The sequence below is a fragment of the Humulus lupulus genome, chromosome 8 (genome assembly GCF_963169125.1).
Source record: "Humulus lupulus chromosome 8, drHumLupu1.1, whole genome shotgun sequence".
Lineage (NCBI taxonomy): Eukaryota > Viridiplantae > Streptophyta > Magnoliopsida > Rosales > Cannabaceae > Humulus > Humulus lupulus.
The window spans coordinates 37,185,668-37,213,553 of record NC_084800.1 but is presented as its reverse complement, the minus strand read 5'-3'; the positions used below and the strand labels follow the sequence as shown (position 1 = coordinate 37,213,553).

The 27,886-nt window shown below is 34.6% G+C and overlaps 3 protein-coding genes across 4 annotated transcripts; all 3 read right to left on the bottom strand.

Annotated features, from left to right (window-relative positions):
• Nucleotides 1-4,217: 4,217 nt before the first annotated feature.
• Nucleotides 4,218-7,680, bottom strand: LOC133796832 (LRR receptor-like serine/threonine-protein kinase RGI5). The gene is made up of 4 exons (XM_062234506.1): nt 6,959-7,680; nt 6,135-6,395; nt 5,122-6,018; nt 4,218-5,002 (listed from the first exon to the last, which is right to left on the bottom strand). The coding sequence occupies exons 1-4, from the start codon at nt 7,377-7,379 to the stop codon at nt 4,521-4,523; spliced, it is 2,061 nt and encodes a 686-aa protein (XP_062090490.1). The 5' UTR covers nt 7,380-7,680; the 3' UTR covers nt 4,218-4,520.
• A 6,109-nt stretch (nt 7,681-13,789) lies between these two features.
• On the bottom strand, nt 13,790-15,988 carry LOC133796831 (UDP-glucuronate 4-epimerase 3). Its single transcript, XM_062234505.1, has one exon. It carries the CDS (start codon nt 15,511-15,513, stop codon nt 14,194-14,196), a length of 1,320 nt encoding a protein of 439 aa, XP_062090489.1. The 5' UTR covers nt 15,514-15,988; the 3' UTR covers nt 13,790-14,193.
• Nucleotides 15,989-19,291: 3,303 nt separating this feature from the next.
• Nucleotides 19,292-27,886, bottom strand: LOC133796830 (translation initiation factor IF-2, chloroplastic). 2 transcript variants are annotated; one of them, XM_062234504.1, is made up of 13 exons: nt 27,686-27,886; nt 25,916-27,495; nt 25,751-25,783; nt 25,171-25,284; nt 24,826-24,975; nt 24,489-24,587; nt 24,332-24,394; nt 23,585-23,740; nt 23,360-23,425; nt 22,270-22,506; nt 20,800-21,075; nt 20,097-20,285; nt 19,292-19,849 (listed from the first exon to the last, which is right to left on the bottom strand). In XM_062234504.1, the coding sequence occupies exons 2-13, from the start codon at nt 27,446-27,448 to the stop codon at nt 19,694-19,696; spliced, it is 3,072 nt and encodes a 1,023-aa protein (XP_062090488.1). In that variant the 5' UTR covers nt 27,449-27,495; nt 27,686-27,886; the 3' UTR covers nt 19,292-19,693. The 2 variants fall into 2 exon arrangements, with proteins under 2 accessions (XP_062090488.1, XP_062090487.1); XM_062234503.1 differs by having other exon boundaries at nt 25,916-27,886.

Genomic DNA, 27,886 nt, shown 5'->3' with positions numbered 1-27,886 from the left:
CCGTGAGCCGAGGTTTAGCAAGAAAACTCAACATATGCATGAATATAGAATATAAACCTTGAAATACCCATTCAACATAATCAGTAATATCAACTCATAGATACTATCAATTAGATTCAAGTGAATGATCATTGGATCAACTTGGGGCCGCTGCCCTAACTAGTTGGCCTTAGAGCCAATTCCCAGGCCTATGCCCTAGCTACCTGACCATAGAGTCATTTGGGGCCCTCGCCCTTAGCTTTGTCTCACTAGTCATAGAGCTAGCCCAACCCCTTGGTTCACCATCGACCTTTCAGTCGACCAACGTAATAGTACATTACTGAAGTTAGGCTTAAGCCTTTCGACCAACGCGCAGCGCGCTATTGTCATCCTTGACTAATAAATCAAGCCCTATTCCAGGATTACAGACCTCAACACAAAAACAGATATGGATAAGCATATCCCAACATAATACACACATATGCATGTTAACCACACAACACCGTGATTTATCATTCTCATAACACTATTCATACTGATGTAACGGGGTCTCATGCCCTAACTAGGGAATCCATTTAGCAGTCATAAATCACATAAGCAATTATCAATCAATATGTAAAACAACAACCTAAGCATAAACGTTCTCAGGGCCCAAACCCTAGTCATGATAATAGATCATAGTTGGGTCAAGCCCTAATCACATATAACACGTATTGGGTGCAATTTTCTTACCTCGGGTCCGAATAAGCGTAAATAATAACGACCCTCGAGCACGATCCTGATTCCGAGCCCCGAGCGATACCCTAGTCACAACCATAAAATATGATTCTATTAATAACGAGTGAGTAAGGGCTTCCGGACCAAGTCCTATCCTTTGGGGCCTCGAGTTCCATCCACTAAATCGGGCAGTGGAATCGATCCCGAGCCCTAAGAAAAAGGTTTCCATTTAAATCAAACTCCCCAAGGCAAAAATGCCCAAGCGGGCCGCGACTTGCCCTAACAGGTCGCGGCGCGCCCCTCAAACCAGAGAGCCTCCTTGCCTCTGTCTAGAGGCATGGGCTGCGACCTGCCCTAGCAGGTCACGGCGTGCCCCCCAGGCAGAGACCTCCCAAGGCACCTGGGCTCAGGCTGAGTCGCGACTTTGGTCGTGACTTATCAAGAACAAAGTCGCGACTTGGCCCCTCGAACCCAGAAATTCCTTAACTTTCAGCAGCCAAATTCGAACCAAACTAACTCAAAATCACCCCAATACCATAATTCAATCATCACAATAACTCTAACATCTTTCCAGCAACAAAACCCAACAGGAATACAATCCTAAAACCCATTAAATCTTCAATTCAATCCTTGAGTTAAGAGGTTCAAAAACACCTCAAGAAACCATGGATTCTACAGGAAATAAACCATAAAAGAGAGTTCAGATGTTTACCTTAGTTGTAGATGAAGTCCTTCTAGCCTCAAGAAATCTGAAACCCAATCCCAAGCTTCAATTCTATGGCTTCTAATCACTAAATCCCCTTAGCTTCAATGGTTATCGTGGAAAAGCTTCTTGAAATAAAGAGAGTAAATTAAGAGAGAGAAATAGTCGGTCCACAGCTTCTATGTGTGTTCCTTTTGGTGTTTTTGTCTTTTATCTCCTTAAGTTAACTGACTTAAGTTAATCCCAAGGCTCGGGGTACCAAAAACGTTCCCGATGGCAAAATGGTGAATTTTCTCAATATTCCCTCCTAAACTCTCTAACTTCAAATATATCTCAAACTAATTATTTTCCTAACCCGATAACCCAATTAAATATCTAATACCCAAAATACCCCTTGACTCTCCCCGAGTCGGATATTGGGTCTCGTTGTGACTTTCCCGCTAGCTTGCTCTCTAGGATCGCCTTGTGCCGAGTAACCCAGATAAACCCACATAATAATGTGGTCTCTCACATATAACACATATATGCACATAAATATACAATTATGCCCGCAACAGGCCAAATTACTAAAATCGCCATTCTAATAAGAAACAGGCCCACATGCATATTTAATACCCCTAAATATGCACAATTAATCATATTATCATATAATTCACATAATTACAATCAATATAACAATTAAGCACATAATTCCATACATTGTCATCATGGCCCCCCAATCAAGGCCCTAAGTCTTATTAGGTAGTTTTTGGACGTTACATAATATTTATATTCCTAACTTTTGCTTTCACAAACAATTTGAATCTTTTGGCTCATTGAAAACACTATAAGGGGAGTGGAATGTGGACCTTATCTTTCAATCTTTTGGCCGTGAGGAAGCGTGGGCTATTCTTTCTATTCATATACATATCACGTAGGGTCCTTATAGGTTAGCATGGCATCATACTAAATCTAGAATTTTTTCTGTCAAAAGTGGATATTGGTCTGCAATGCGCAACATAGGCTATGGACAAGCAACATCCTCGAGAGGCCAATCAAATTGGTGGCGGTACTTATGGTCTTTATTTTACATCAAATGTTTATATTACACTATATCTGTATATTTTTTTTTCTTTACATCATTTAAAAATTATATCTTTAAATATTTTTATTAATTTAAATCATAGAACAAAATAAAAACCTAATAAATTTGGAAAAAGAAAGAAAGAAAAATGAATAAATTTATTTTTTAAAAAAATATTTGAAGGAACTCTAAACATTCTATAAATGTAGAGAAGGAAATTATTAATAGATTTTACCTTATCAAAACACTACCTTATCTATTTTACCTCTAATTTTTACATTATATCATACATCAACTTATTTATTTTTTCTCTATATCATTTAAATATATTTTTTTTTATTCATTTTAATTTTTTTCTCTCATTGTCAATAATATCTTTTAATATTTATGATATTTATCCATATATAATATCAAAATATAATTATACTTTATTTTAAATTATTAAAAAATATATAAATTAATACAAAATTTAAAAATAATTCTCCATATAACAATTATAACAAAATATAAAAAGATAATATGTATATAAGTTTTAAAAAAATCACTAGAACCATATAATATTATTCAAAATATCAAACATATATATATATATAAAAAAAAGTTAGAAAAAATAATAAAATATTTATAAAAGAGTGAATAGTTGTATGTATATGTAGAGAATGAATAGTATATTGAGTTAAAAAAATTAGAGTAGCTGATTTGATGGAGAGGCATTTTATTAGTGCCATAATTTTAGAATATATCTAATTTAAAGGAAGATTGAGAGTGCTCGAAATGAGCTTTAAAATAAAGGTTTGGTTTAAAGTAGCTATTGTTTATTGGATGGTGATTTTGACAACTTTTTTTTTATAATTATAGAGAAATCTTCCATTTTAAAAGAGCTATTGGGAATCTCTTAGAGTTCCTTTAAAAAAAATTTGATTACTTTTCTTTCTTTCTCTTTTTAAATTTATTAGTTTTTCATTTTTTTATTATTTTAATTAATAATAATATTTAAAAAATGTAAAAAAAAAACTGATATATAATGTAATGTAAAATTTTGATAAAAAAAAGTTGACTTTTAATGATGTTTTCTAAGAATTACCACTCTCTCTGTATATTTTCTTGCCAAATATACTTTGTCGAACAAAGTTTCTCCTATTTGGAAGGAGGGTTTCCATTGACTTGCCCTAATGACTGCTATGCCTCTTCCCTATGTTCTTTTATCTGAATTTTCTTTCAAAATAAAAATAAATAATAGTAAAAGTTGATCAAGGACAACAAATTTCTATATATTATATTATCCATATTTTTTGTTAATTAAATACATTAACCATCTTTTAGTAAATGATTAGTAAATATCCACTGGAAAAAAAAAATCAAATCCAATCTATGACCAGTAAATATTGGAGTGGTAAGCATTCTAGAATTTTGGGAAGGATTAAAAATCTAATTTATAATTTATTTAATATTAATCGATCTAAATAAAGATTTGTTTAATAGTTTTGTTTCTTTTTTCTGTACTCTTTATGTTGTAAATCTCTATAAATTTAAAACTAATATTTAAACAAAAAAAATTATTGTACTTTTATTAATGGGGTTCATATGGATTTTACTTGTTTCATTTAAATTTTTTTTTTTTTTTTTTGAGAATCTCAGTAAACTCGATCATTACTTTATAGTTATTTCGAAAACTCATTTATTTTATCAACAAAATTGTGTAACTGGGCCATATGAATATCAAAACCACAGAAGCTCATGAATGCAAAACGAACAAGCTAATAATGTATAATGATTTTAATTACTAGTCGCCAGAAAAAGACTCACTTTTTTCTCAGCAAAAACTCGAGACACTCAACACTAGTAATTATGAACAAACTCACATTTCAAGTAGTCTTACCCACCAACTAAATAAACTAATTTTGTTCTGCCTGCCTAATACGAATTACAACAAACAAGTAGATAAGCCTTACATACATGATAGTCAGAAGAACTAGAAAACCCTACTTAAGCAGCAAACTATTCATAGTTAGTTAAATCATCCATACTAATTTAGGCCAAAAACTTTCTAACATTATATTATTGACTCACTACTAACCCGCTTAACTCTTGAACAACACATTCCATTGAGGGCCTGTGGTTGAAAGATTCATGAGTACAGAGCAGAGCTAGTTTAGCAAGCTTAACTGCATCACATTCTGCAAACTTCCCAGCGAGGCTTGGATCGATGAAGTCTTCAAATCTGCATGCTTCTGCGCCTTGGCGAGCTGATTGGGTTATTTTCTGTTTTCCAGTCAGAATTTGAAATATGATCATACCAAAGGCATACACGTCACTTTTTCCAGTGAAACGACCGGTGTTTGTGTACTCAGGAGCCAGGTATCCCATGGCAGCACTGGCTTTTAGCATAGAGAAGATGATATCATCTGCAAGGAGTTTGTGTAGTCCTGAATCCGAGATCATGGGCTTATAGTTGGTGTCTATGAGCACCTTCTCTGCTGAGATATTCTGGTGAACTATAGCTGATTTTCTCCCCTTATTTCCATGCAAATAAGCAATACCTGCAGTCCCAGCAAAGAAGGTGAATTTCCAGCAACTTCAATCAACAATTTTTTCACTAATGCAGACACTACAAGTAATCTGATATAATAAAGCTTTGAAGAAATTAGAATAGACTGACCTTTGGCAACACCATTGATAATAGATACTCTGGTTGCCCATTCAAGAGCCGTACCAGTGCCTTCCTTAGTGTCAAGATACTGCAACAAACTTCCTCTTGGGACAAAATCATAGACAAGAAAACACTCGCCTCTTCCTCTTGAACAGCAAAAGCCTCTCAACTTGACAAGATTTTCATGTTTCAATGATGTTAACATCTTCAATCCCTTCAGGAATGCAGCTTCGTCAGACTTACAGCTCGTCTTTGCAATGCATTTTACAGCAACAACTGATCCATCTCTCAGGATGCCCTTGTAGGTGGCAGAGAAACTGCTTTTTCCCAATAAATTCACTTCTGAGAAGCACTGAGTTGCGCGCTCAACTTCTTCTAGATTGAACATGAAGCTCTCAAGTACCTCCTGAGAGAATCCACCACTACCTTTAGCAAAGGGGTCCCATCCGTTCGAGTATTCCAGACTGATGAGGGGAGATGCACTCTTCCTGTAAACCTCCTTGACCTGATCAGTGCTAAGCCGGCTATCTGATGGGTAGAAAGTACTTCCAATTTTCTGTTTACGGCGACGGTACAATGAGAATGAGAAAATACCAGAAACAACAAAAGCAACAAAGAGTCCAGTAACCCCCAAAACTACACCAATTTGAGGAGACTTAGATGGCTTTGAACAGTTAGCTCCGCTGCAATTCGACTCTAAATTTACAGACTCTGGGAGGTCTTTTGTGGAATGGTTACTGGTTGAGTTTGGGAAACCGTTGGCAGAGAAGTTACTAGGCTGATATGGTTCCGGCCTGGTTGGGTCCCAACCCTCACTTGCTGTGCAAACCTGCAAGTCAGGAAACCCAACCCCACACAAGTTTGGGTTGTTTTCGTATTGGAATCCTCCACCGAGTCTTTTAAAAACTGCATTTTCATTCACAAGGACCAACAAAAATCCATCAGGTTGATATACTTACATCCTTAATCTTCGAAAGACAAAAAAAAACAGAAAACAAGAGAGAACTCAGAGAACACATCACCTTGTGGGATGGTACCGGATAGAGAATTGTTTCGGATGTCAAGGACTTCTAACATGGGAGCCTCGACTAATTTTGCAGGAACAGAACCAAATAGGTTATTAAAGCTCAAATCCAACCTCGTTAGTGACTTCAGCTCCCCCAAACTTGCAGGAATTGCACCGGTTAGTTGATTATATTGAAGAGCAAGAACACTAAGCCTCTTCAGATATCGAAGTTGAATTGGTATACTTCCAGTCAATCTATTATAACACAGCTGCAAAACTGCAAATAAGAAGAGAGTACTTGGATTGAAATTTTTTCTTACTTTGCTAAAAATCAAAAGTCCAATAATTCAGTTAAAAACTCACTACACGTTTATGGAACCAAGAAGAGAAAGAAAAGAAGAAAAAAAAACGATTTTTTTTCTTAACAATCAACTATTTGATATAAAGTAAACCAGGAAACATTACTGCAAATATATAGACTCTTCCATGCTAGGTTCAGACATAACATAACATTAGTACATAGAGCAAGTATGAAAGAAGCTTCAGTAAGAACCCAGAAGGCAAAAGTAAATGATACCTATATAAGATTAATAAGAAACACATTTGTTAACGAAGCTAACCCCAAAAACAGTAGCAGGGAAAACCCCCCACAGATTTCATAAAATAAAGAAAAGAAGTACATATAAACAATGCTGAGGTTTTTTTTTACTGCAATGGGGGGTTTATCAGCTAAGCGTTAAGTGCAATAAAAATGACATGTCCCAATAACATAATAACGCACAATCTTTCTCTACATATTAAGAAAATGGTGAACTTTCGACCATAAATCAAAAGACCCACCTTGAAGATTAGGCATGTTTCCAAACCCATGTGGGATTTCCCCGGAAAGATTATTGACATTGAGATACAAATCAGTAAGCTGACTTAATGTTGTAAGCTCCTTAGGTATATTCCCATTCAATGAGTTGAAATGCAGGTAAAGACCCGTCAAGCTCTTGAGCTCAGCCACAGTCTCGGGTATTTCACCCCAGAGACCTTTGCCTTGCAGAGAGATATTAGCCACACGACCTTGATCGTTGCAAGCCACGCCTTCAAAAGCCCCGCTACAAGGATCAGAGTGAGGAGTCCACGAGGTCAAGAACTGATTTTGTGGGTCGAGAGAGGCTTTCAAGGCCATTAAAGCAGGCAGCTCAGAAAGGGAAGAAAGAGGTACAAAGGGAAAGAGGAAGAATACGAAGAGGATAGAGATGATTGGAGGCATGTCTGTTTGGCTTGAAAGAAAATGACAGACAGGAGAATGTCTGAAGAATGAAAGGTTGGACCTTTTTACTTGCTTCTTGTTGTTCACACACAAGAGTGTTTCTAGCTTCTGGTTCTGCAAGCAAAGGTGGTGTTTGGCTCGAAGGAAAATGGAGGAGGAGAAGGAGGTCTTCTTCTTCTTCTTCTTGTTCCCAGGGTTTTGATAATGGGAAAGGGAGTGTGGGAAAACGTGAGAGGTTTTGAAGATCGAGGAATGTGAGTGGTTCTGTACTTTGGTTTGGTTTGGTGGGTTCGAGATAGAATTTGAATCTCGTTCGTAGCGTATCTAAGACCAATTAATATTTGTAAAGGTAGGTCCTACTCCAATTCACCATATTATGGTCCGTACGTACGCTATCATTATTGTAGAGAAGAAGACTATCGTATACATGTCATCATTACATTCATCATCGTCTGAAACCTATATAACAAATCTACAATAAATCATGATTATTTTTTTTAGCAATTATTCAGTTGGGTCATGAGTATAACTATAAGCACAAGCTCTTGTCAATTTTTTATTTTGTTGTCCATACAAGTATAAAAAAAATTAAATTATGGATGAAAGGAGAATATTGATTCTATTTTTTTTTTTTAAAAAGAGCACTTTAATCTCAATAACATTTTTCTTGCATCTATATTGATTTAAGAATTAGCTACCTTTTTTTGCCACAAAAAGAAAAGGAAAAAAGAAAAGAATTAGCTCCTTTTTCCAATTTAAAAAGAATAACACATTGACAATGACACCTATTAAATAAAGGCTGTTTTCCACAAAGACCCCTTTTAAAGAAAAAGGTATTAAGCAAAATGATGAACTGTAAAGGGTATCTATTGTCTAGTCGTGCAAAAAAGTAAGGCTAAAAAAGTGATTTTACTTTACAATACTATGCTGAAGAGTTAAAATGTATGTTACGAGTTTAATAAACGCAATAATATTTAGGACACTTTGTTCTTATTTCCATCCATTCACATTCATGTCCAAATCAGAAGAAAAATGGAGTTTTACATGATTGTTTCTTTGTTTGATTATACTTTAGAAAAGTCTTAAAAACAAAGTAACATTCCTCCACTCTTCTAAAGCTTCATGTGAACTACTTTTTCATCTTGTATTAAGCTCCATGTGAACTTAACTATATCATATTATATTGTCGTTTATTTAGAAGGGACCTAAATCCTAGTAAAACCCAAAGTTTTCTTGTAGAGCTTGTGAATTGATTTTGACATGGGGTTAGACAGAAGGGAACATATTTTATGGGTTTTTTCCTTTGGGCATGATTAAATATTCTGAAGCTATCTCCTCTAACACAGACAAGAATCTCTCAGCAATAATATATAAAAATACAATGTTTTTGTAAACTTAGGAAAATATATATATAAATACCAACAAGAATCTTGTTTCACCACGTTGACGGAGCCAGTCTGCAAAAATCCAACTATATAGCGAGTAAAAAATTTTATTAAAGAAAGATATTTATATATATATATACAAAAATACATGGTATAGTACAATGTAAGTATTTTTTTGCCTTCTTACTTTTCATGACACAAATTTTGAATTTGTAGCAGCTATGATGAGAGCATAGTAAGACTTTTTTTTCCCACGAATAGATCATCAAGTTATGAACTAAAACTGCGGTCATAATATTCTTTAGTACAGAGCTCACTCAGTGTCCCTGACTCCATTTAAGAGTGGACACATTTATTTTCATTCACTATAAAAGAAAAAAAAATAAAAAGAATAGTGTGAAAAATAAAATAAATGAAGTCAAAATATTTTAGGTGATTATTGGATATGCAATTATTCCACAAATAAAACCAAGGGGTATGATGTGGCAGATAATAAGCAATTATAGGACAAAGATGGGCTACGTTAAATTATGTGTCTGAATTCATGACCTTTTTTTTTTCCTTTCTTTTCTTATTCATCATTTAATTCACCACTTTGCTTTGTTTCCTTCCATACTGTGTATGCATGAATCTACAGATGTCTCCTGTATACTTTCCGTAATAAAGGATATGATGGCGATATTAAAGTGATTTCGAAATGGTGCATGTGATATTTTGTCCCCTTTTGAGCATAGAAGTTTGAAAATTTTATAATTCATAAACAATTACCAACACAACACAGAAAAAGAAAAGAAAAGAAAAATACATTAATCTTTGAGTATGTTTGTTTGGATTGACTATTTATATATATAAGGGAGGGATGTGAGAAGCTGAAGTTGCTCATTATTTTGGATCTTTATTTGAGTTATCCTCTCTTTTATATAAAATGAAAAATATGTCATTAAAAAAATTATAAAATTAATATAATACATAATACATGTTATTAAAAACATTATTAAAAAATTATAAAATTAATATAATTTTATTAAAAAAAATTATAAAATGAAAAATATGTTATAATACATAATAGCCCAATGGTAAAAAATAACAATTCTGAAATTTTATTTCTTTGCTTTCACTAGCTTTTTTTTCCTCATTGTTTGGTTTTGTTTGTATCAATTATTCCGAGGCTGATCATTCTGATCAAGGATTTTTTTTAACATAATACGAAGATATTATAAATTATCCTGAATTCAACACAAATTTCATATAATAATAAATTTGGTACAATAATTTTATTAAATACTTATTAAATTTTACACTAAAAAATAAATATTTATTAAAATCTACTAATAAAATTATTTTGTTTATATTCATTTATATAAAAATCAATTTTAATAAATTTTGTTGTGCATTTATTAAATATTATTTTAACTATATCGTTTTTATTTTCAAATAATTACCTATAGTAGGAGTTGGGCGGGTTAGGTGAATTTTTGACAAACTCAAACTTATAATCGAATTGGTACTTTTCAACCCGTAACTCACCAAATTAAAAAAAATTGAAGTTCAACTCGACCATCAATTTGGGCGAAACTTTTTTTTTTAATTTTTTTCTAAAAAAATCATTTTTCACTAATATTTTTTATTATTTTCTCTATTATTAGTTTATATTTGTAACTAAAATAATTTGAATTTAGTTTTATATATGTATAATTAATAATTAAATAAATATAAAGTTAAAAAAAAAGTAGGCAAATCATTAAAAAAGGACGGGTCGGGATACATTGGGCGAATTGCCAAAAATTTCAACCCGCCCAATATAATAATTGAGCAGTTCAAAATGAAGTTAGGATTTTTCATGTTGTATTTTTTGCCAGTTTTTTCGAGTTAATTTAGTTGGTTTATTCAGATTGGGCGGATTACAAAAAATTTTGCAGGGCGCTAACTTATAGTATTCTTGTATTGATATATATTTATTTTAAATTTAGTATTGATATTAACACACAAATATAATCTATCGCAACTATTGGTCGGTACATGCATGCATATTCACTTTATACATTAGGTTCACTTTTGAGTTAAATAAATGATTAGACTTAATCGTTTCTCCATCATCAATTGAAAACGAAATCTATGATGCATGTAATTACCTATCACTACTTTTCTAAAATTAATAACCAACTTTAATTTCACTAGCATGTGGTTTGTGTGTACGAGGTATCATATTCTAAATGGAATGAGAGCCCCAACACGACGTGGTTGTATCCAGTGACAGAGCTAGGAATGTATTCAAAGGGGGCCAAAGTGTAATTTTTGTTTTGTGGGGGCTAAACATACAATTTACAAAGAAATAAAAAATAATTATTACAAAATTATCATATAAATAATTTTTTTTTAATTTGAGCCACCCTCCCTATACCACTGGATCAGTCCCTAGTTGTATCCGAAATTTAAAAACAACAACAATCATTCACAAAGTCATAAATGGTTTTTCTTTCGGATGATACTAACCAAACTTCTTTAATGATAATGTGTCGTTTTAGTTAAAAACAACAAATTAACATGTCGTTTGGACGTCATGCAAAATCATGTATTTTAAGCACACTAAATTTGTGTTATTATTGTGAGTTCACCTGGTCTTTTTCCTTAATTATGTTTTTTGCCTTAGTGTTGTCTATGGAATTATTATTATTCACTGAATTTCATTCAAAGATCAATGAAATTGAGATAATTATCTTGAAAGAAGCCAAGAATTTATTTTTGGGTACTCCTGCCATCAATGTGTTAGGATAAAAGACAAACTCCAAACACAGTGAAATAATAAAAAATAAAAAAACTCTCTCAACACACTTTTTAAAACTCACACCACACTTTTTTCAAAACTCTCAGACAAATAATACATATTTATAAAAATATAAAACTACAACATAAGAGCATCTTTAATGCAACAGCTACAAGAGTGGTTTGATTGACTTTTGTCATATTAATACCAACATAGTTACTAAAGAGTTTTATATATTGTGAGAGATATTGGCAACGTTGTCACTGCCAAACAACGTTGACTCCTATTTTTTTTTTTTTAAAAACTATTATTTTTTCATATTTTATATACTTTGGCAACCAAAATTAGTGCTACCATTAAAGTTGCTCTAAGTTGGACAACAAAATACTCATTTTACACAAATTTATAATTACCCAAAATTAAAAATTCTAAAAATAAAAACTATAATAAATTTGAATCAATACTCTAACACAATGAGTCGCAAATGATTATGGCGAACATTCATAAGAGCTATTTATATTAAGATCTCACTAGAGAATAGAAGAGAGAGGGTGTACTTATTAGCTTATACCATAAAATAAGAACCCAAATCAATTCAGGGGTCATCCCACTAGTAGCAGCACAAGAACTTCATTTGTGTACTCTTCATTTGGGAGAGAAATCTTCACTTGGATTTCATTAGACTGACTCTTTGGAATAAAGAAATCAATCTTAATATTTGGAATCGAATTGTGGTTGTCTTTGTAGGATAGAGCTATTATTCCCTTGTCATTTTACTCAACAGAAGAAGTGTTATTCTAGTAACTAACTCTCTCCCTCAGAATCTCAGATATCTCGTGTTTATTACAGTGCAACTTTATTAAACGACTCACATTTAACCCAACTCATTAATTATTACGATATGCTTTGGTTTGGACCTATTTTCTTCTCTCTTGCTTTATCCACTTATCATTTGGTTAATGGAAACCAGACAACGAATATGTCTGGCTCTCTGACCTACACTTCCTCTTATACAAATAAGATAGATACAAGGTTGCCTCTTCAATACGATACTTATACTAACTATAAAGGATTACATGCCAATGATGATTTTACATTTTAAACTTTCAGTCAGGTTTATGGAATTTGGTTTTACAGTTACATTTATTTATATAGATGACAAGAATTTGAAGGCAAAATCAGATTCCCTCTCTTCCATAACAATTCTAGGATTTTACTGCAGTTGCTACCCTATACTGAATTTGCATAGTTTGTAAGTGTCAAATGTACATCATTATGTGTTAGATTCTAACATGTCAACTATTAATTATCCATTTGACACATAGAGATAGAATGGTACTAAACCCTTTACACTTTCTGAAAGTCTGGACATAAATGTCTTGGCTCCAACTATATATCCATTCCTGGTAGGACATATGACATAGCAAATTCTGTTTCTCCAGGGAATTGGTAATCTCTTACTTAATTACTAGGCAGAACTACATCATTTAATCAATAATAACAAAGTAAAAAACACTTCCCAAAATAGCTAAGCTATCCAACTGTCTCTTACACAAATCTCAGTTGCTACGGGTAAATATGATAAAACTATTGATGGCAATGATAAACTACACAAAAAGAATACTTCAAAAAGAATTATTAGTCACTTATATGTATATGTGCATATGTGTGTGAATTTGTCTATAAAAAAGTGCAAATATAGACGGGACCTTCGGAATTGTTTTTCCTGATGAAGCAACGCTATGATATTTCAACCTTAAGAATAGGATTGCAGAAACGTTTATTCTATTATTAGCAAAACTGAATTCTCAGTCAATTCTCAATCAATCCATTCCCTCCTTGAATACTATCTTAGAATATATTTTTTCCGAAATGTAGTGTCTTATTACGGACCAAATATATCATATGAGAAAACGACAGTACAGACTAATATAATAAGTAAGATAAGGAAAACTTCTCAGGGGAAGAAACATAAAGGAATGATCTGATACTCATCAACGCTAGCAAGCAAACCAAAAAAGTAAGCTGAAATAGATTCTGAAGTTTGGCGTGTACCTCACATAGTAAACTAGCTTGAGAAGAAATGAATGTGAAAGTGAGACAAGTGAGTGGAATTAGAATAAAAACATACAAAAATGCAGCTAAAGTAGTAATGGAAGACACATATGTAATACAACATTCCATTTATGATTGATAAATTAGCCATTACATAAAAATCTATAACAGTAGTTCGTTCAGTTCATCTAATAGTAAAACAGAAATAACAAACTACTGTGTGCTATTTTATTAAATTGCATGGCAATGGTACATGTCCACCAATCTAGCATATGCTTATCAGTCGTGAATTCTACAAAAAAAGGAGAAGAAAAAAAAGAACCAAAGCTACAACAATTACATTCCAAAGGAATAAAAAAAAGACTGTCCTCAAATTTTTTTTAATACAGCTAGGGAGTGCCCCGCAAACAATGTCCACCAACCACAAAACTTGCTTCAGTTTAGGACACAAAGGGTCCTTATATGGAATCATCATTACGATATATGGAAAGATGATAATCGGGTAATCATATGGCAACGAACAGAGAAATGTTTAAAACAAATCATATAAGAATTGTAATGAACGAGATTCGGAGGATCCTACCATAACCACACAACCAAAAGAATTATGTTAGCCAGCGGCCTTCTTCCCACCAGAATAGTAACTAAGATACCACCTAACAAATTTCTTCAAACCAGTCTGCAGATCAGTAGTAGGCTTATAACCAAGTTCCCTCTGAGCCAAGCTAATGTTGGCATGAGTAAACTGAACATCCCCATTCCGTGGCAACTTCATTATATTTCTCTTTGCCTTCACCTTCAAGAGCCTCTCCAATATGCTGACGAGATCCGAGACCGGTACCGGAGAAGTATTCCCTAAATTAAAAACCCGCAACTGAGCTGGTCCCTTCTTCTTCCCCCCACTTCCAGTGCTCTTCTCAGCGGTATCCAATGCAGCCAAGCAACCCTTCACAATATCATCAATGTAGGTGAAATCTCTTGCAACCGTGCCATGGTTAGCCGCTTCAAATATTGAAATCGACTTCCCCTTTAATATATCCCTTGTGAAAAAGAAGTAGGCCATATCTGGTCTTCCCCAAGGACCATAAACCGTAAAGAACCTTAACCCAGTAAGGGAAAGACCATATATATGATTATAAGTGTGTGCAATTTCCTCACCAGCCTTCTTAGTGGCGGCATATAGACTAGCAGGCTGGTCAGTTCTGTCTCTTTCAGAAAAGGGTACCTTCGAATTAAGTCCATAAACAGAACTAGACGAAGCCCAAACAATTGCAGGTTGTGGGTTTACTGATTTACATACTTCAAGAAGATTAACTAGACCAGCAATATTACTATGAACATAAGAACCAGGATTTTCCATGGCGTACCTCACACCAGCTTGAGCTGCCAAATGCATCACATGGGTGAACGCCACAACCTCGAAAAGTTTCTTCAACAGAGCCGAGTCATTAATATCTCCTTCCACGATAAACACCCCGGTTCGCTCCAAAAGCGCTTGCCGAGCTCGTTTCAACGAGGGATCATAGTAATCGTTAAAGCTATCAAGTCCAAGCACGCCGTCACCACGGCGTTTCAGGGCCGAGGACACGTGAGTCCCGACGAACCCAGCTGCTCCCGTGACCAATACCGAAATCCCATTCCGGGACCGAACCCGAGCCGATGACCGGACCCGTTTTTCCCAGGCGGGTCCGCCCCAACTGTACGTCCTAAGCGAGCGGCGAGAGGGATCAGACGGTAAAGGATTAGACGGCGATCGGAAAAAGAAGAGAAAGATCAGACCCAAGAAAACCAAGGACCAAAATGTGAGCTTAGCGAGGGAGGAATGCCACCGAAGTCTGTGAATGTAGGGAGATTTCTCCATCTTGAACTTCCCCGGAGTTGAAGGAATGTTGTCAAGATGAGACATTTGCTTCATCTGTGACATTTTCATAAGAAAATGTGGGAAAGTTTGGGGCTTTGAGGAGAACCCAGGTCCCTAATTTCTAATCTTCAGTTTTTTTTTTTTTTTTGAATAAAAATCAGAAAAAATTGCAATGTGAGTCCCAAATCCCAGTTTGATTGATCAGGGCTAGGGTTAGGGTTTGAGGAAATGGGGGTGTGAGTTGGGATTTATGATTTTTTGTGGTGGTGGTGGTATTGATATTGATGAAAGGGTGATGATATGGTGTCAAAGATAAGGAAAGTGAGAAAGCTTTGGTTTTTTGGTTGGTATTCCTTTTTTAGCTCTTTTTCATGTTGTGTGTAATGGGAATCTTCTGGTTTCTTGGAGGATTGGGTTGTAGGATGGTAATGGTAATGGTAACGGTGGTGATAGTACAAGTGTTTATAGCTCTATATACTACGTATTACATAAAGCAAAAGGAAAAGATTAGCATCTTGATTTTGATTAGGCATTGCTATAAATCCCTCTCTGTGTTTGTTTGTGTTAAAGATAAGGCTTTTTTACTTACCTTAACAATGGAGATCAAGAAGATACAAATAATCTTTAATAAATAATTAACGTAATAACTTTAATTTAGTTTTCAATGACAAGTTCTGTTTTTTGTTTTTTTGTTTTTGTTTATTAATAGAAAGGCTTATATTATAAGTTATTATGGTTTTTTTATTTAATATATATATATATATATACAAATTTGATTGATTGGAAAACCTTGAATTTGGGGACTATTATTATACCTCAATTTGTCCAAGGACTTCATTTTGGGTGAATCTATATTTAGGGAGGACTTAATTTTGGGAATTGAGGGGTGTTTGGGGGAGTGAGATTTGTTGGGGAGGGTGTGGATGAGATCTTGAGGCTAACAAACAATTAAAGGGTTCTTAGTTTTCCCAACATTGAAAGCAGTGAGACATTTGTGGGGGCTTGAGATTCTTAAGTCCTCTCATTAAGTTGAGATTTGTGTTGACTATTAAGCTCTCGACCCAGAGAGTTAGCTGCATTTCATGATCGAAATAGTAAAAACGAAAATAAAGCAATTCTTATTAAAGAAAATTAACTTTTTTTTGTTTAATTTTGTTGGAACAAAAATTAGTTTTTTTGTAGCTATACGTTGCTATAATGTAGGGATTCCTTACCGTTTTCTTTTTTCCATTAAATCTTCTAGATTTAAACATAAAAACCATATCAATTAGAATAACCCTTTAATAATATTAAACCTCTAATTGGATAGTTTTAAGGCAAAGAACATATAATATATAATATCATTTATTTTGATTAGTGAAAGTCATGATTAAGGTTTGTATATTTGCCAACAAAGTGATTCCATACTATAATTATGTTGGATATGTACAATAATAATAATATATACACACCATGCTCACTCTTGCATGGTAATTAATATTTAAAGATTGTATATTGGTTTCCTTTTCTTTAGTTGTAAGTATTTCTTAATCAAATTTCTGACTTTTTTTTTAAAATAAAAAAGACTAAATGTGTAAACTTAATTAGTACTTTCGGCTTTGGGTTGATAGCCTTTCATATTTTTGCAGTTAACATATCACATATGTCTATCGTTTTCTATTTATTTCAATGTGTTGGTGCAAGTTGCAACTAAGAAATGGACAAAACCGTGAATGTAAAAATTATAAAATAAAATTAAAAAAGCAATAATATTTTTCAAAAGAAGACATGTATGGATATAAATTATTGACAAAAAAAAACAGCTCAAAAGTAGTCCAGGTAATGACAGTCTGTTCACTCATAATTCATTTATGAAATACAAAGCTCTATTTTCTCTCCTTCATACTTTGACATTTATTTCATGATTAGTAAACATAAAAGCGTTTTATTATTATTATTATTATTTTATTTTCTTCCTTTTTTGTGTTTTATGCCAATTTGGGCCTTTGGGGTGTATGCCATGCATATGAAAGGAGACATCTCATGTGCAAAAGGAAGAAAAGAAAAGGTTGATCTGAGTCAATTTATTTAGTGAGCACTTTTAGTGCAAACCAAGCTTTGTAAGCATTTTTCTTGCCAAGAATTTATATTGGTATTTGGTAGTTTGGTACCTTACGTTGCAATTTTATATAAGACTATCTTGAATCATGAGGGTGGTTGAAGCTCAGTATTATTTGGGATCACAAGACAAATAGTATTACTTCATTTGAAAGCTCAATGTGATTCAACTATTCAAGAATATGAAAGAAAGAGTAATGTTTAAGAAAATTATGCTGAAATTATGCCCCACATTTCCCACATTTATACTCATCATTATAATAATCATAGTATTCATTCACTTTTCGAATCCAAATATTAAATGCTAAATCCCTTTTGAAAAATTGACCATCACTTCCAACATATTTTTCTATGAGTGAAATTCCCTTTATTTTATTTTCCATTCTCACAAACTACTGGTAAACAGTCAAACTCTTTTATTCCCTTTCTCACCTCTCAATTAAACTGAACAAGTTGACTGTAACACAAGTAGAGAGATGTAACAAAAAAGGGTATTCGAGATCTTAAATTCTATGGTTATATCCATGAAAAGAGATCATCTTTTTTGGTATGTTCAAGGAAAAAACAAAATGAGGCTTTAATTTCTCCGTATCTACCACCAACCCATGTGAAGGTAGTCCTTTCTTTAATCAGCAGGCATCATGTTCCATGTCCTGTTGTTACATATGAACATTTAATAAATAATATTACACCACACCAGTGCTCTTATAATATAAAATAGATCTTGGACGGTGCTGCTGCTAGAAACCTATTGCAGATCTTACCACAAATCGCTACTGTATATAGTCTTAAGAATAATGACACTGTTTTAGTTGCATAACCAAAACACCCATGATAAGTGAAGAAAGAGTCATTTGCACAGTCCCCATAAGAACACCATACCATTAACATTACCATTCCATGCCATGAAAACTGACCTTTCTGAGTTCGGTGCAAATGGCAATCATTCTCTCTGTCCCCTTGACTCTCCAACTTGCCCAGAAATTTGTTAACTAATGGTCCCTAATAAGCATAAACGTGGAAACTCGTTAACTAATGGTTCTTGATAAACTCAAAACATAGAAAATCGTTAACTAGTGGCACTCAACACAAACACAAATATATTTGGTTTTTTTTATTGTGATAGTTTATTTGTTTAATTTATTCTGGCAGATAAGAACCAATTTAAACCGCATGTTACAATTAGAATCAAGGAACTAAGAATTTTAATCCGATATCACAAATAAAAGGTAAAACATACCAACTACAGCATGAGTCGTGACAACATCACCAGCAATTTTGTTCATATTTGACCTCAATGGCTTGCATGTGTGTATTCTTTCTGAAGAATCTCGTGGTGGTGGTCCACTGGTCCAAGGATAGCGACACTCACTGTTGTTATCTTCTTCTCTGTCCAGCTAATTTTTGCACCCATCATATCAAATTTTACTTCCAGCTCCCTTAATGAAACAGCAGTCAATGTTTGTGAGTTCTCTTTTTCTGTTGTATCAATGTACTTGAAAAATTCTTCCAATGGACAAAAAGGTACCTCTCAATCTCAACTAGCGGTTGGATTGAATTTGCTTGACCTTTGACTGGCACACTCGCCGGATCTGATTGGTACTTTAGTCAGCTCTTCTTGTTGCACAAAGAGTTGTGCTTGTGAATTATGATTTCAGTTCTTTTACCATTAAGTACACTATTTCATTAGAATTTAAATAATAGTAATAATAATAATAATAATAACAAGACCAGTAGCTCAAGAGTGGGATGAGGAATCCAGCTTCTTTTTTTTTTGGTAATTCCATATCAAGTTTTGTGGCATATGATACACTTTTTTGGGCTTGCTTCAAGGCAAAAGAGATCCTCACATTGAAACAATAACTAAATGAATGTTGTTCTTCTCTCTTTTACAAAAGAAACTGAAATTACAAAATTCATAATTATATACAGTGTATAGATTACAAGAAAAGTAATTTCATGCCAAGACAGAGCCATGGCACCCCCCACTCCAAATAAATTGTGCACGATGGGAGCTTGCCGATACATAGCTGCAAAGCAGTGTCGGATCACTGATTGGAGAGCGCTGCTACTATGTCTATCTGTCGACGATAATCAAAAATTGATATTCCTCAAGAAAAGAACAGCAGCCAAATTTAGAATCGCATGCCTTCTAATATTTCATTCCTTCCAATGCTTCCGATATTGAAGTGGATGCCTCTTCAAGGGTACGCCTCTTTTCAACTGTGTTGAAGGCTTCAATAGTGTCTCCCTCCTCCCAATCATCAAAGTCCTCCATACCAATTCCACACTCAAGTCCAGCATTTACCTGTTCCCCCAGAAAATTAGAAACCATAAAGTGGAATCACCCCAAAAAACTTTGGTGAATGCCCAAAAGACGGCGGAAGAAGGAAGAAGAAAAAAAATACCAAGTATTGGGAATTTAAAAGAAAAAACTCTATAGGAATGTCTGTACAACTTCAATTGATGCATGAGATATTATGACATGGAGATACCACTAGACAAATAAATGCACAAGAAACTAGGAGATTAGATTTAGAAATAATTTGACTTACCTCTTTCACAATCTCCTTAACACGCCTCAACGAATCAAGAAGGCCAACAAAAACTTCCTTACCCCTTCGGAGGACACGGATGCCGCAGCCTGTAACAACTTTACCATCATTTACCATGCATCCAGCTACACGACCACTGCCACTGCTGAATACTGCCCGGACTTCAGCTGAGCCAATTGGTACTTGTTCCTATGAACAGATAAGCAGTAAAATGAATTGTGAATATTATAGAAACTTAAGAGAAATCAAGGTGAGGCAGTATGAGCCTATAAAATGAAAGGACTTGAAGCCATGAGATCCAGCAATAACCTAAGTTATCCCTATCATCATATAACCCTTGAACATTGCCAGAAAAATGAATATCCATGCTGATTCATGATACATATTATTATGTATCCACCCACACACATATATAAGGACATGGTATGTGTAAAAAATATGCTTTACATGAATAAGGGAGTTAAATGCCAAGACCATTGATTGCATTATAAAGGGAAATAACTTGCTTCAATAATTAGAAATAATATGGAAAGGAAAGTAATACGAGATAAGCGTCAAGTAGCATACACTTGGGCATCAGATAGGGCCAAAAAGTAGAGAAAAGAATTAATCAAATGCTACATAAGATTAACCTGTCATCTCACCTGTCTCCACTTCAAAATGAAACAAAAAGAATTATAACAAATTTCATAATTCAACTAACCTCAACAGGATCCAAGAGTCCTTCCATTGCATTTCGCATATCGTCAATAAGTTCATAGATAACTCTATACAGCCGAATTTCAACTCCTTTGTTCTCTGCCAAACTTTTCACAGAAGCTGGTACTTTGACATTAAAACCCAAGATAATGGCATCGCTGGCAACTGCAAGATCAACATCGCTGTTACTTACATTACCCGTTGCTTCTAAGAGAAACTTCAAGGTGACGTTATCTTGCGGTAGAGTTTGCAGGGCTTGTTTTACAGCCTCAATTGATCCCTAGTCATGATCAAAGAACAAACTTTAATTGCAGCGGAGAAATAACAAATTATCAACAAAATATACTGTAATTTGTATTATACCGATGTCAAGTTTCTAGTACAAGTACAGCAAGCACCTAATGTTACTCGCACAAGCACTTTGACTTCATATCAATCATAACTAGTCTTCCATAAAGCAAAAGGTGATACTTCCACACAAAATTTAATTTGTTTCCAGAAGTACAGCTAGAATAGTTTGGATCATGTTTATGCAACGTAATTCACCAAAATGCACTCAAATTAAAATTTAAAAACCTCATTTATTACATTACAATAATGGAGTTCTAAATATTTAATGGTTTCTGTGATAGGACCAGTTTAGTACCCAAGAAGTTAAGAAAGCCATAATAATTCAACATATAAAATTTAGTAGCATTCACCAAATGTCATAAGATAATATAACTTCAATGATGAGTAGCAGTTCCCAGACTCCAGTCCAGAGAACTAATAATGGCTGATGGAGGATATTAGAACATAAGCATAAGTTGTTTAGAATGCTATTTTAATTTAAGGATTATCATTCACTGTCCAACCAAATACCGATACAAATGGCAATGCTTTCTATCATAAAAACCAAGTTTCTTCGTCTAGTAATCTCATATCAGGCAACCTATTTTTAGACACAAGTACCCTGTCACCCAAAGCTATTCATAATCTTTGCCTGAACTAAACCATATTAATAGATAACTGCTGTGAGCCTGTGAGTGCTTCTAGAAATTGTAGCTTTTTCTTTAAACTGTAATCTATCCACTTTCTAGTCGGTATAAAAACCCTCACCTCAAGCAACACCAAGACTTTAAACTCTAAGCAACTCGCCATAAAAAATTACTGTGGGGAAATATCTCGATTGATCAGATTTCATAGAAAAATTAGAGTATTTTTTTTCTTTTTTGGTACCCTAGACTTAAAACCTCCAGAAATGAAAAGGATGAAAGAAATTTTGAAGAGCTCTTGAGAATTCTAAAGTTATTAATTCTCTTCAAATAGTAAGAGCAATGCTTTCTTTAATTGATAGTATCCGAATGATTATGTAGTTGATGAGATAGTCTTGAAATGAAGTTGTAGACTATAATGTATAACTCAAAGTCAAAACTCCCCAGATCGAGCAAACTTGGTAGGTTTCCATATAAATAAAATAACAAGATACACATACCTGAACATCAACCTTCATGACAATATTTAGCTGGTGCAAATCTATCCCAGACACTTTTCCTGCAGCCACAGCTGAAGCTAAAGATGAAAGAGTAATTTTCCCATCTCCGGCCTTAGCTGATATACGTTGGTCCCGCAATGACACAGCAGAAGACTCTGCCTTTTCTCTTGCAATATCCAGGGATTCAACAACCTCAAATACATCACCAGAAATTGGGACGGTATTCAATCCAATTACCTGCAACACACAGATAATATTCGTTAGGCTAATGAAAAGAGTGGATGATTTTGTGAGTGTGTGTGTTTGTTGGTGTTAATAATGTGACCCATAGAAAGCATTGGTACTTTCAAAATTTCTGTTAAGCACATGAATCAACTTCAACAAAAAATTTATTGAACTTAAGAAATTTGTTACTAATTTTATTGTTTAATGATAATTTATTAATAATAGTGCAAACCACTTTATTTCTAAATCGTCATCAATTTATTTCAGAGTAGTAACAGATAACTGTCTAGCATAATCAATTAAAACAAACCTTATGTGCATACATATTATATGTTCATGCGAAACAAAAAATGAATCCCCTTCAGCCACAAAAGCGCAATGAATAACAAGGACAAGAGCTACTGGTTTAGAAGGAAACATGATAGGATTAAACAGAATGAACAGCACTTCAAAACTAGAGGTCTACCCCTCTCTCTACCACGAACACCCACAAAGGAAAAAAAAAAACCTGTGTATTAATTTTCATCAATTTCTACAAAGCTACTTGCATGAAAAACTGGTTTACATTGGACTCAAATCAGTTTCTCATATTAACCAATAAGCTTCACCCAGCCTTACATAATTCTAGAATTTAAAGTTATTTCGCCTGTTCTAGCATATAGAGCCAAAATTAGCGCCTCCAATAAAAAATAAGACCAAATTCTAAAAATGACACATAAAGAATAAATACTGTGTAATTGTGGTGAAAGGTTTTTTTTTATCCAGGATTTCTCTTTTATGAACCAGTAACAAGAAATTGTGACCTGCACGAATCACAAAGACCATTTGAAAGATGATGGAAAAAGATATATATCAAAAACAAAACCTGAACAGGTATGGAGGGTCCAGCCTCATCAACACGCTTTCCATCATCATCAAATAAAGCCCGCACCTGACCACGTATGACAAATAAACCTTCAATTAGTAATAGTGAAAATTACACTAGTAGAAAGCCCATCTGATTAACATTGATCAGGTAGGCAACAAATGGGGGAAAAAAATAACAAACAAATAAAAAAGTGTTAAGAGATGATATTCCCTCCATACAAACCTTTCCGAAGGCTTCTCCACAAACTACAACGTCTCCCCTTTTGAGAGTTCCATTTTGCACAATAACTGTAGCTAGCGGTCCTTTTGATTTATCAAGACCTGCTTCAATGACGGTGCCCTTTGCAGTTCTATGGGGATTAGCCTTTAACTCTTGCAACTAAAACAAATATACAAATTATTAGACTAAAGAGAATATAAGCAACCAAAAAAATAACTAATAATTATGAGAATATCGATAGAAGAAACCTGTAAGAACATACTGCAAGAATATTAATACAATATTATAGTGCACTGGCATTCTAGGCATTTCCTCAAATACCAAAGCTCAAACAGAACAAGAGTCAGGCAAACAACTAAATCTTCACTTATTATGACATATTTACTGCACAATTGCACACTAGAGTCCATCTCAAAGTAATTTGGAAACAATGAGTAAATAACTTAATATTAGATTTCCAAAGAAGGCTGAGCCCTGAAGTTAGTCTTCCTTTTATAAAGTAAAATCGAGAAAAATAAATTAATTTTAAAAAATAAACAAAACCAACAACAATAATGGAGGTTAATCAAAATAGATAAATATACAGGCACTTGGTAAGTAGACCACAAAAATGGCCAGCCAAACAAATTACCAAAAAAAAATACGTCTTTGTAAGCAGTAACAAATAACAGAGGGAAAAAAATTATATGATGGAACTAAGTTACAAGTGTGTCATAGCTAAATTATCAGCACCAATAAGATTTGACCAACCTCTGCAACAAGCATAACAGTTTCCAACAGCTCGTCGACATTATTGCCTTTAAGAGCACTTATCTACAAAAATAAATAAATAAAATAAGAATTTAAGCAGACAGAAATCAGAGATTCATTTCTTTTTCAAACAAAAAAAAAAAGCAAAAATTATAACCTGGACCATCGGGATGTCACCACCCCAATCTTCTGGCATTAGACCAATTGAAGAAAGCTCTTGCATCACTCGTTCTGGATTAGCTCCATCTCTATCTATCTGATGAATACAAGAGAAGAGAAGAAGAAAAAATGAGTGTTAGGGTTATGTACACAAAAAACATAAATGCAAGTCCTTACTCCACATGATAAGAATAACATGACTTCATTTAGCAAGAAGAATAACTGCCGAAGAAAGAACCAAGACAATGCCAAGCACAATCAGGTATGACCTAACAATGAAATTTTACTTCCTTTACATCTCTACTGCTAAAAAATATGCCACTATAGTTAAGTACCTTGTTTATAGCTATCACTATTGGTACTCCAGCAGCTCTGGCATGAGCTATTGCCTCAGTTGTCTGAGGGCGAATTCCATCATCTGCGGCCACAACAATGATAGCGATGTCTGTCACCCTTGCACCACGAGCTCTCATCGCTCCGAAAGCCTACATGAGTTGACATTATATTGTTATATTACATAATATTGTTTTGTGTATAAATACATCATATAAGGCAAGAAAAATGCATGGATGTCACAATTCATAACAACATTTTCTAGCAAAATGAAACTGGTTGCTAAAATAAGACCAGACACAGTGTTTGTTGTCTGTTAAGTTTTAAGTGATTGTTGGCAAGTATACCTCATGCCCAGGAGTATCAAGGAAAACGCATGGTTGCAACTTGCCATCAACAGGTACAAGGACTTTATATGCTCCAATTCCTTGCGTAATTCCACCTGCTTCTGAGGAAGCTACCTGTAAATATTAACCAAACAGCCTTTAGTTATATTATGAGTAGGAGTGCTAGCATCAATTCTACATAGAACTCTTATATCTTTTTGAAACTATGATCCCTGTCTAAATCTACAATACTTTTAGACCAAAAAATTATAGCAATTGCTACGTAGGTGCCTAGGAGAGACTTGAACCTTAGACCTTGTGGGAGCAAACCACATGCCTGACCATTTGAGCAACCCCTATTGGGTAACTCTACATGGATCTATTAATACAAACCAACAATATGAGAACTAACATGTTGTAAATAAGATTTCACTATAACTGAACTTCAAGTATCCAATCAAATACAAAAACTGAAACATTTCTCCAAAGTTGCATGAAAAAACGGCCTTGCATACTAAAACACCTTAAATAATGAGATTGATTGCAAAACAGCTGAAAGAAAAAATCAAAATAAGATAAGCTACAATGTGTGAACATGTACCTTGCTTTTTCGGATGCAGTCTAAAAGGGTCGTCTGCCAAAGAGGAAGACCATAAGCATATCAGCATTACTAAGATACCAAAGTCTACAAGTACACCCAAACAAACAAAATACAAGAAATTGAGAAAATATCCAAAACCAAGGGACAAGACTGAATACCACATACTTTGCCATGATCCACGTGTCCCATAATAGTTAAGACTGGAGGCCTCTCTTCTAGTTTGTCCAAGTCTTTTTCATCAAAAAATGCCTTCTTTTTTGCCATTTCTTCCACTTTTACAGGATCAGCATCTATGACTTCCACGCCATACTCTTTGCAAACCATTTTAACAATATCTCTGTCCAGAGTTTGAACGCCATCAGGCTTAATTCCCTTTGAGTACAAATACCCAAGAATTTCACCTTCACTGATGGCCAGATCGTAAGCCAACTCCTCAACTGACATACCTTTTTCAACAACCTCTAGGATTTCTACTTTGACAGGAGCGGCATCTCTGGCAGCCTGGAGTCGAGCTGCTTTCCTGCTCGCTTTACTCCATTTCCTACCTTTCCTGGCTGCTCCAGGAATGGAAACATTGAGTTCTGATGAATCATCAATATCAACATCATTGTCAGCTTTCATTCGCCTCCGTGAGCCTCCAGCAGCATTTTTCTTCCGATAATCATCTTTGAATTTTCCTGGGGGAGGACTCTTTACTGGTTTTGTAGGAGCTAAAACTGCTTGAGCAATTACAGGATCAACCACTGGTTTCTTGCTTGCAAATTTGTCAATCAAAATCGGCTTCCGTTCTTTCGTTTTCATAGTTGAATCAGTGTCATTTGTTGTTTGAGAACTTTTAACAGCCCCCACATCCTTCAATATAACAGGTTTCTTGATTGTTGGATTTGGCGCTACAGAAGGTTTTGTTTGTAATTTCGGTTGTGGTCTCAAGGGTGGCTGCGGCCTTAAAGGAGCAACAGGGGTTTGAGACTCTACCTTCACTCCTCTCCCAGATTTAGGATCTTCTCTATCAACCTTCCCATCGAGTTTAGGTGATTCCTTTACAACTTTTTTAACAGATGCAACAGAATCACCTTTCCTCCACACACTCTTCATTGTTTTAGTTCTCCTATTCGCCATCGAGTTCACAGGTGGTTCAGCATTTCTAGAGACATTACTTGTATTAGAGAGTGCTGGTTTATTTACAGACCCACTACCTGTGTTATTACCCAATTCGCCTGATGTTGAAGTTTCAAGCTTTTCCGCCTTCTCCAAAACCTCTCCAAGCGACTCAATCACCTTACTTCTTTCTTGCTCACTACCTAGCCCTTCATCATTAGAGCCCCGACTATTTCTTGAAGGGTCCCAATCTGTTGAGTTCCCACCCAAAAGGGTTTCTACATTGGACCCCGAGGACTTCAATACCGGCTTCGGGGAAGGCTTGAGTACAAAGTCAGCTTGGCCATCAGTACTACTACTTCCTTTATAGGTGTTAGAATCAAGGGAAACAGCATTGCCTTGCTCAGCAATTAAATCTGTCGCTGTGACTGAATATTTACAGACAGAAACTGACACACAATGCCATCCTTTGTTACCTCTAAAATTTCTTCTAGACAAAGAAACTCTCCTAACAAATGAACGGGACCTTTCAGACGAACCCACTATCATAACACTTCCTAAACTGACCAGGGAAGCCATGGAAGCCATTGTTCCTTGCATGCTTCCAGTAAAACTAATGAATTCTATGATAAACTCATTTTCTTTGTCTACAATTCCACAAGTATACAGTCAAGTATATGGGGGAAAAATTATCAACAGAAGCAAAATTCAGGGGATACAAGAACCAAATTCAGCAAAAACAGCAGTATTAGAAGTACCCAACAAAGAATCTGATTGAAAAAACAAAATTTCAAATCCAAAAACTGATAGTTCTACACAAAAAAGAAACTTTCTTACCTCTCTCAAAGAGACAACATGAATAGAATTCAAACACTTGGGTTACGTTGAGTTGAGAGAGAGGGAGAAAGAGTGAGTGAAAAGGAAATGAGAGAAGAGGGTGTGTGGCTATAAAAGTGGGGATAATATAAGGTAACGAAGGAGAGAAAGAGCGAAAGAGACAGGCAAAACCAGTTCTCTACAGGCTAATGGAAATTTGGA

What these genes read in the sequence shown, in the direction of transcription:
- LOC133796832 (XM_062234506.1), bottom strand. Translation starts at nt 7,379, where the DNA reads ATGCCTCCAATCATCTCTATCCTCTTCGTATTCTTCCTCTTTCCCTTT. An exon ending in ATCCGGTACCATCCCACAAG is followed by an intron (nt 6,019 to 6,134) that starts GTGATGTGTTCT and finishes ATGAAAATGCAG; the next exon opens with TTTTTAAAAGACTCGGTGGA. An exon ending in TATCAATGGTGTTGCCAAAG is followed by an intron (nt 5,003 to 5,121) that starts GTCAGTCTATTC and finishes CTGGGACTGCAG; the next exon opens with GTATTGCTTATTTGCATGGA.
- LOC133796830 (XM_062234503.1), bottom strand. Translation starts at nt 27,448, where the DNA reads ATGCAAGGAACAATGGCTTCCATGGCTTCCCTGGTCAGTTTAGGAAGT. An exon ending in TTGATACTCCTGGGCATGAG is followed by an intron (nt 24,976 to 25,170) that starts GTATACTTGCCA and finishes CAACTCATGTAG; the next exon opens with GCTTTCGGAGCGATGAGAGC. An exon ending in TCATGAAGGTTGATGTTCAG is followed by an intron (nt 21,076 to 22,269) that starts GTATGTGTATCT and finishes GATCATGACTAG; the next exon opens with GGATCAATTGAGGCTGTAAA.
- LOC133796831 (XM_062234505.1), bottom strand. Translation starts at nt 15,513, where the DNA reads ATGAAAATGTCACAGATGAAGCAAATGTCTCATCTTGACAACATTCCT.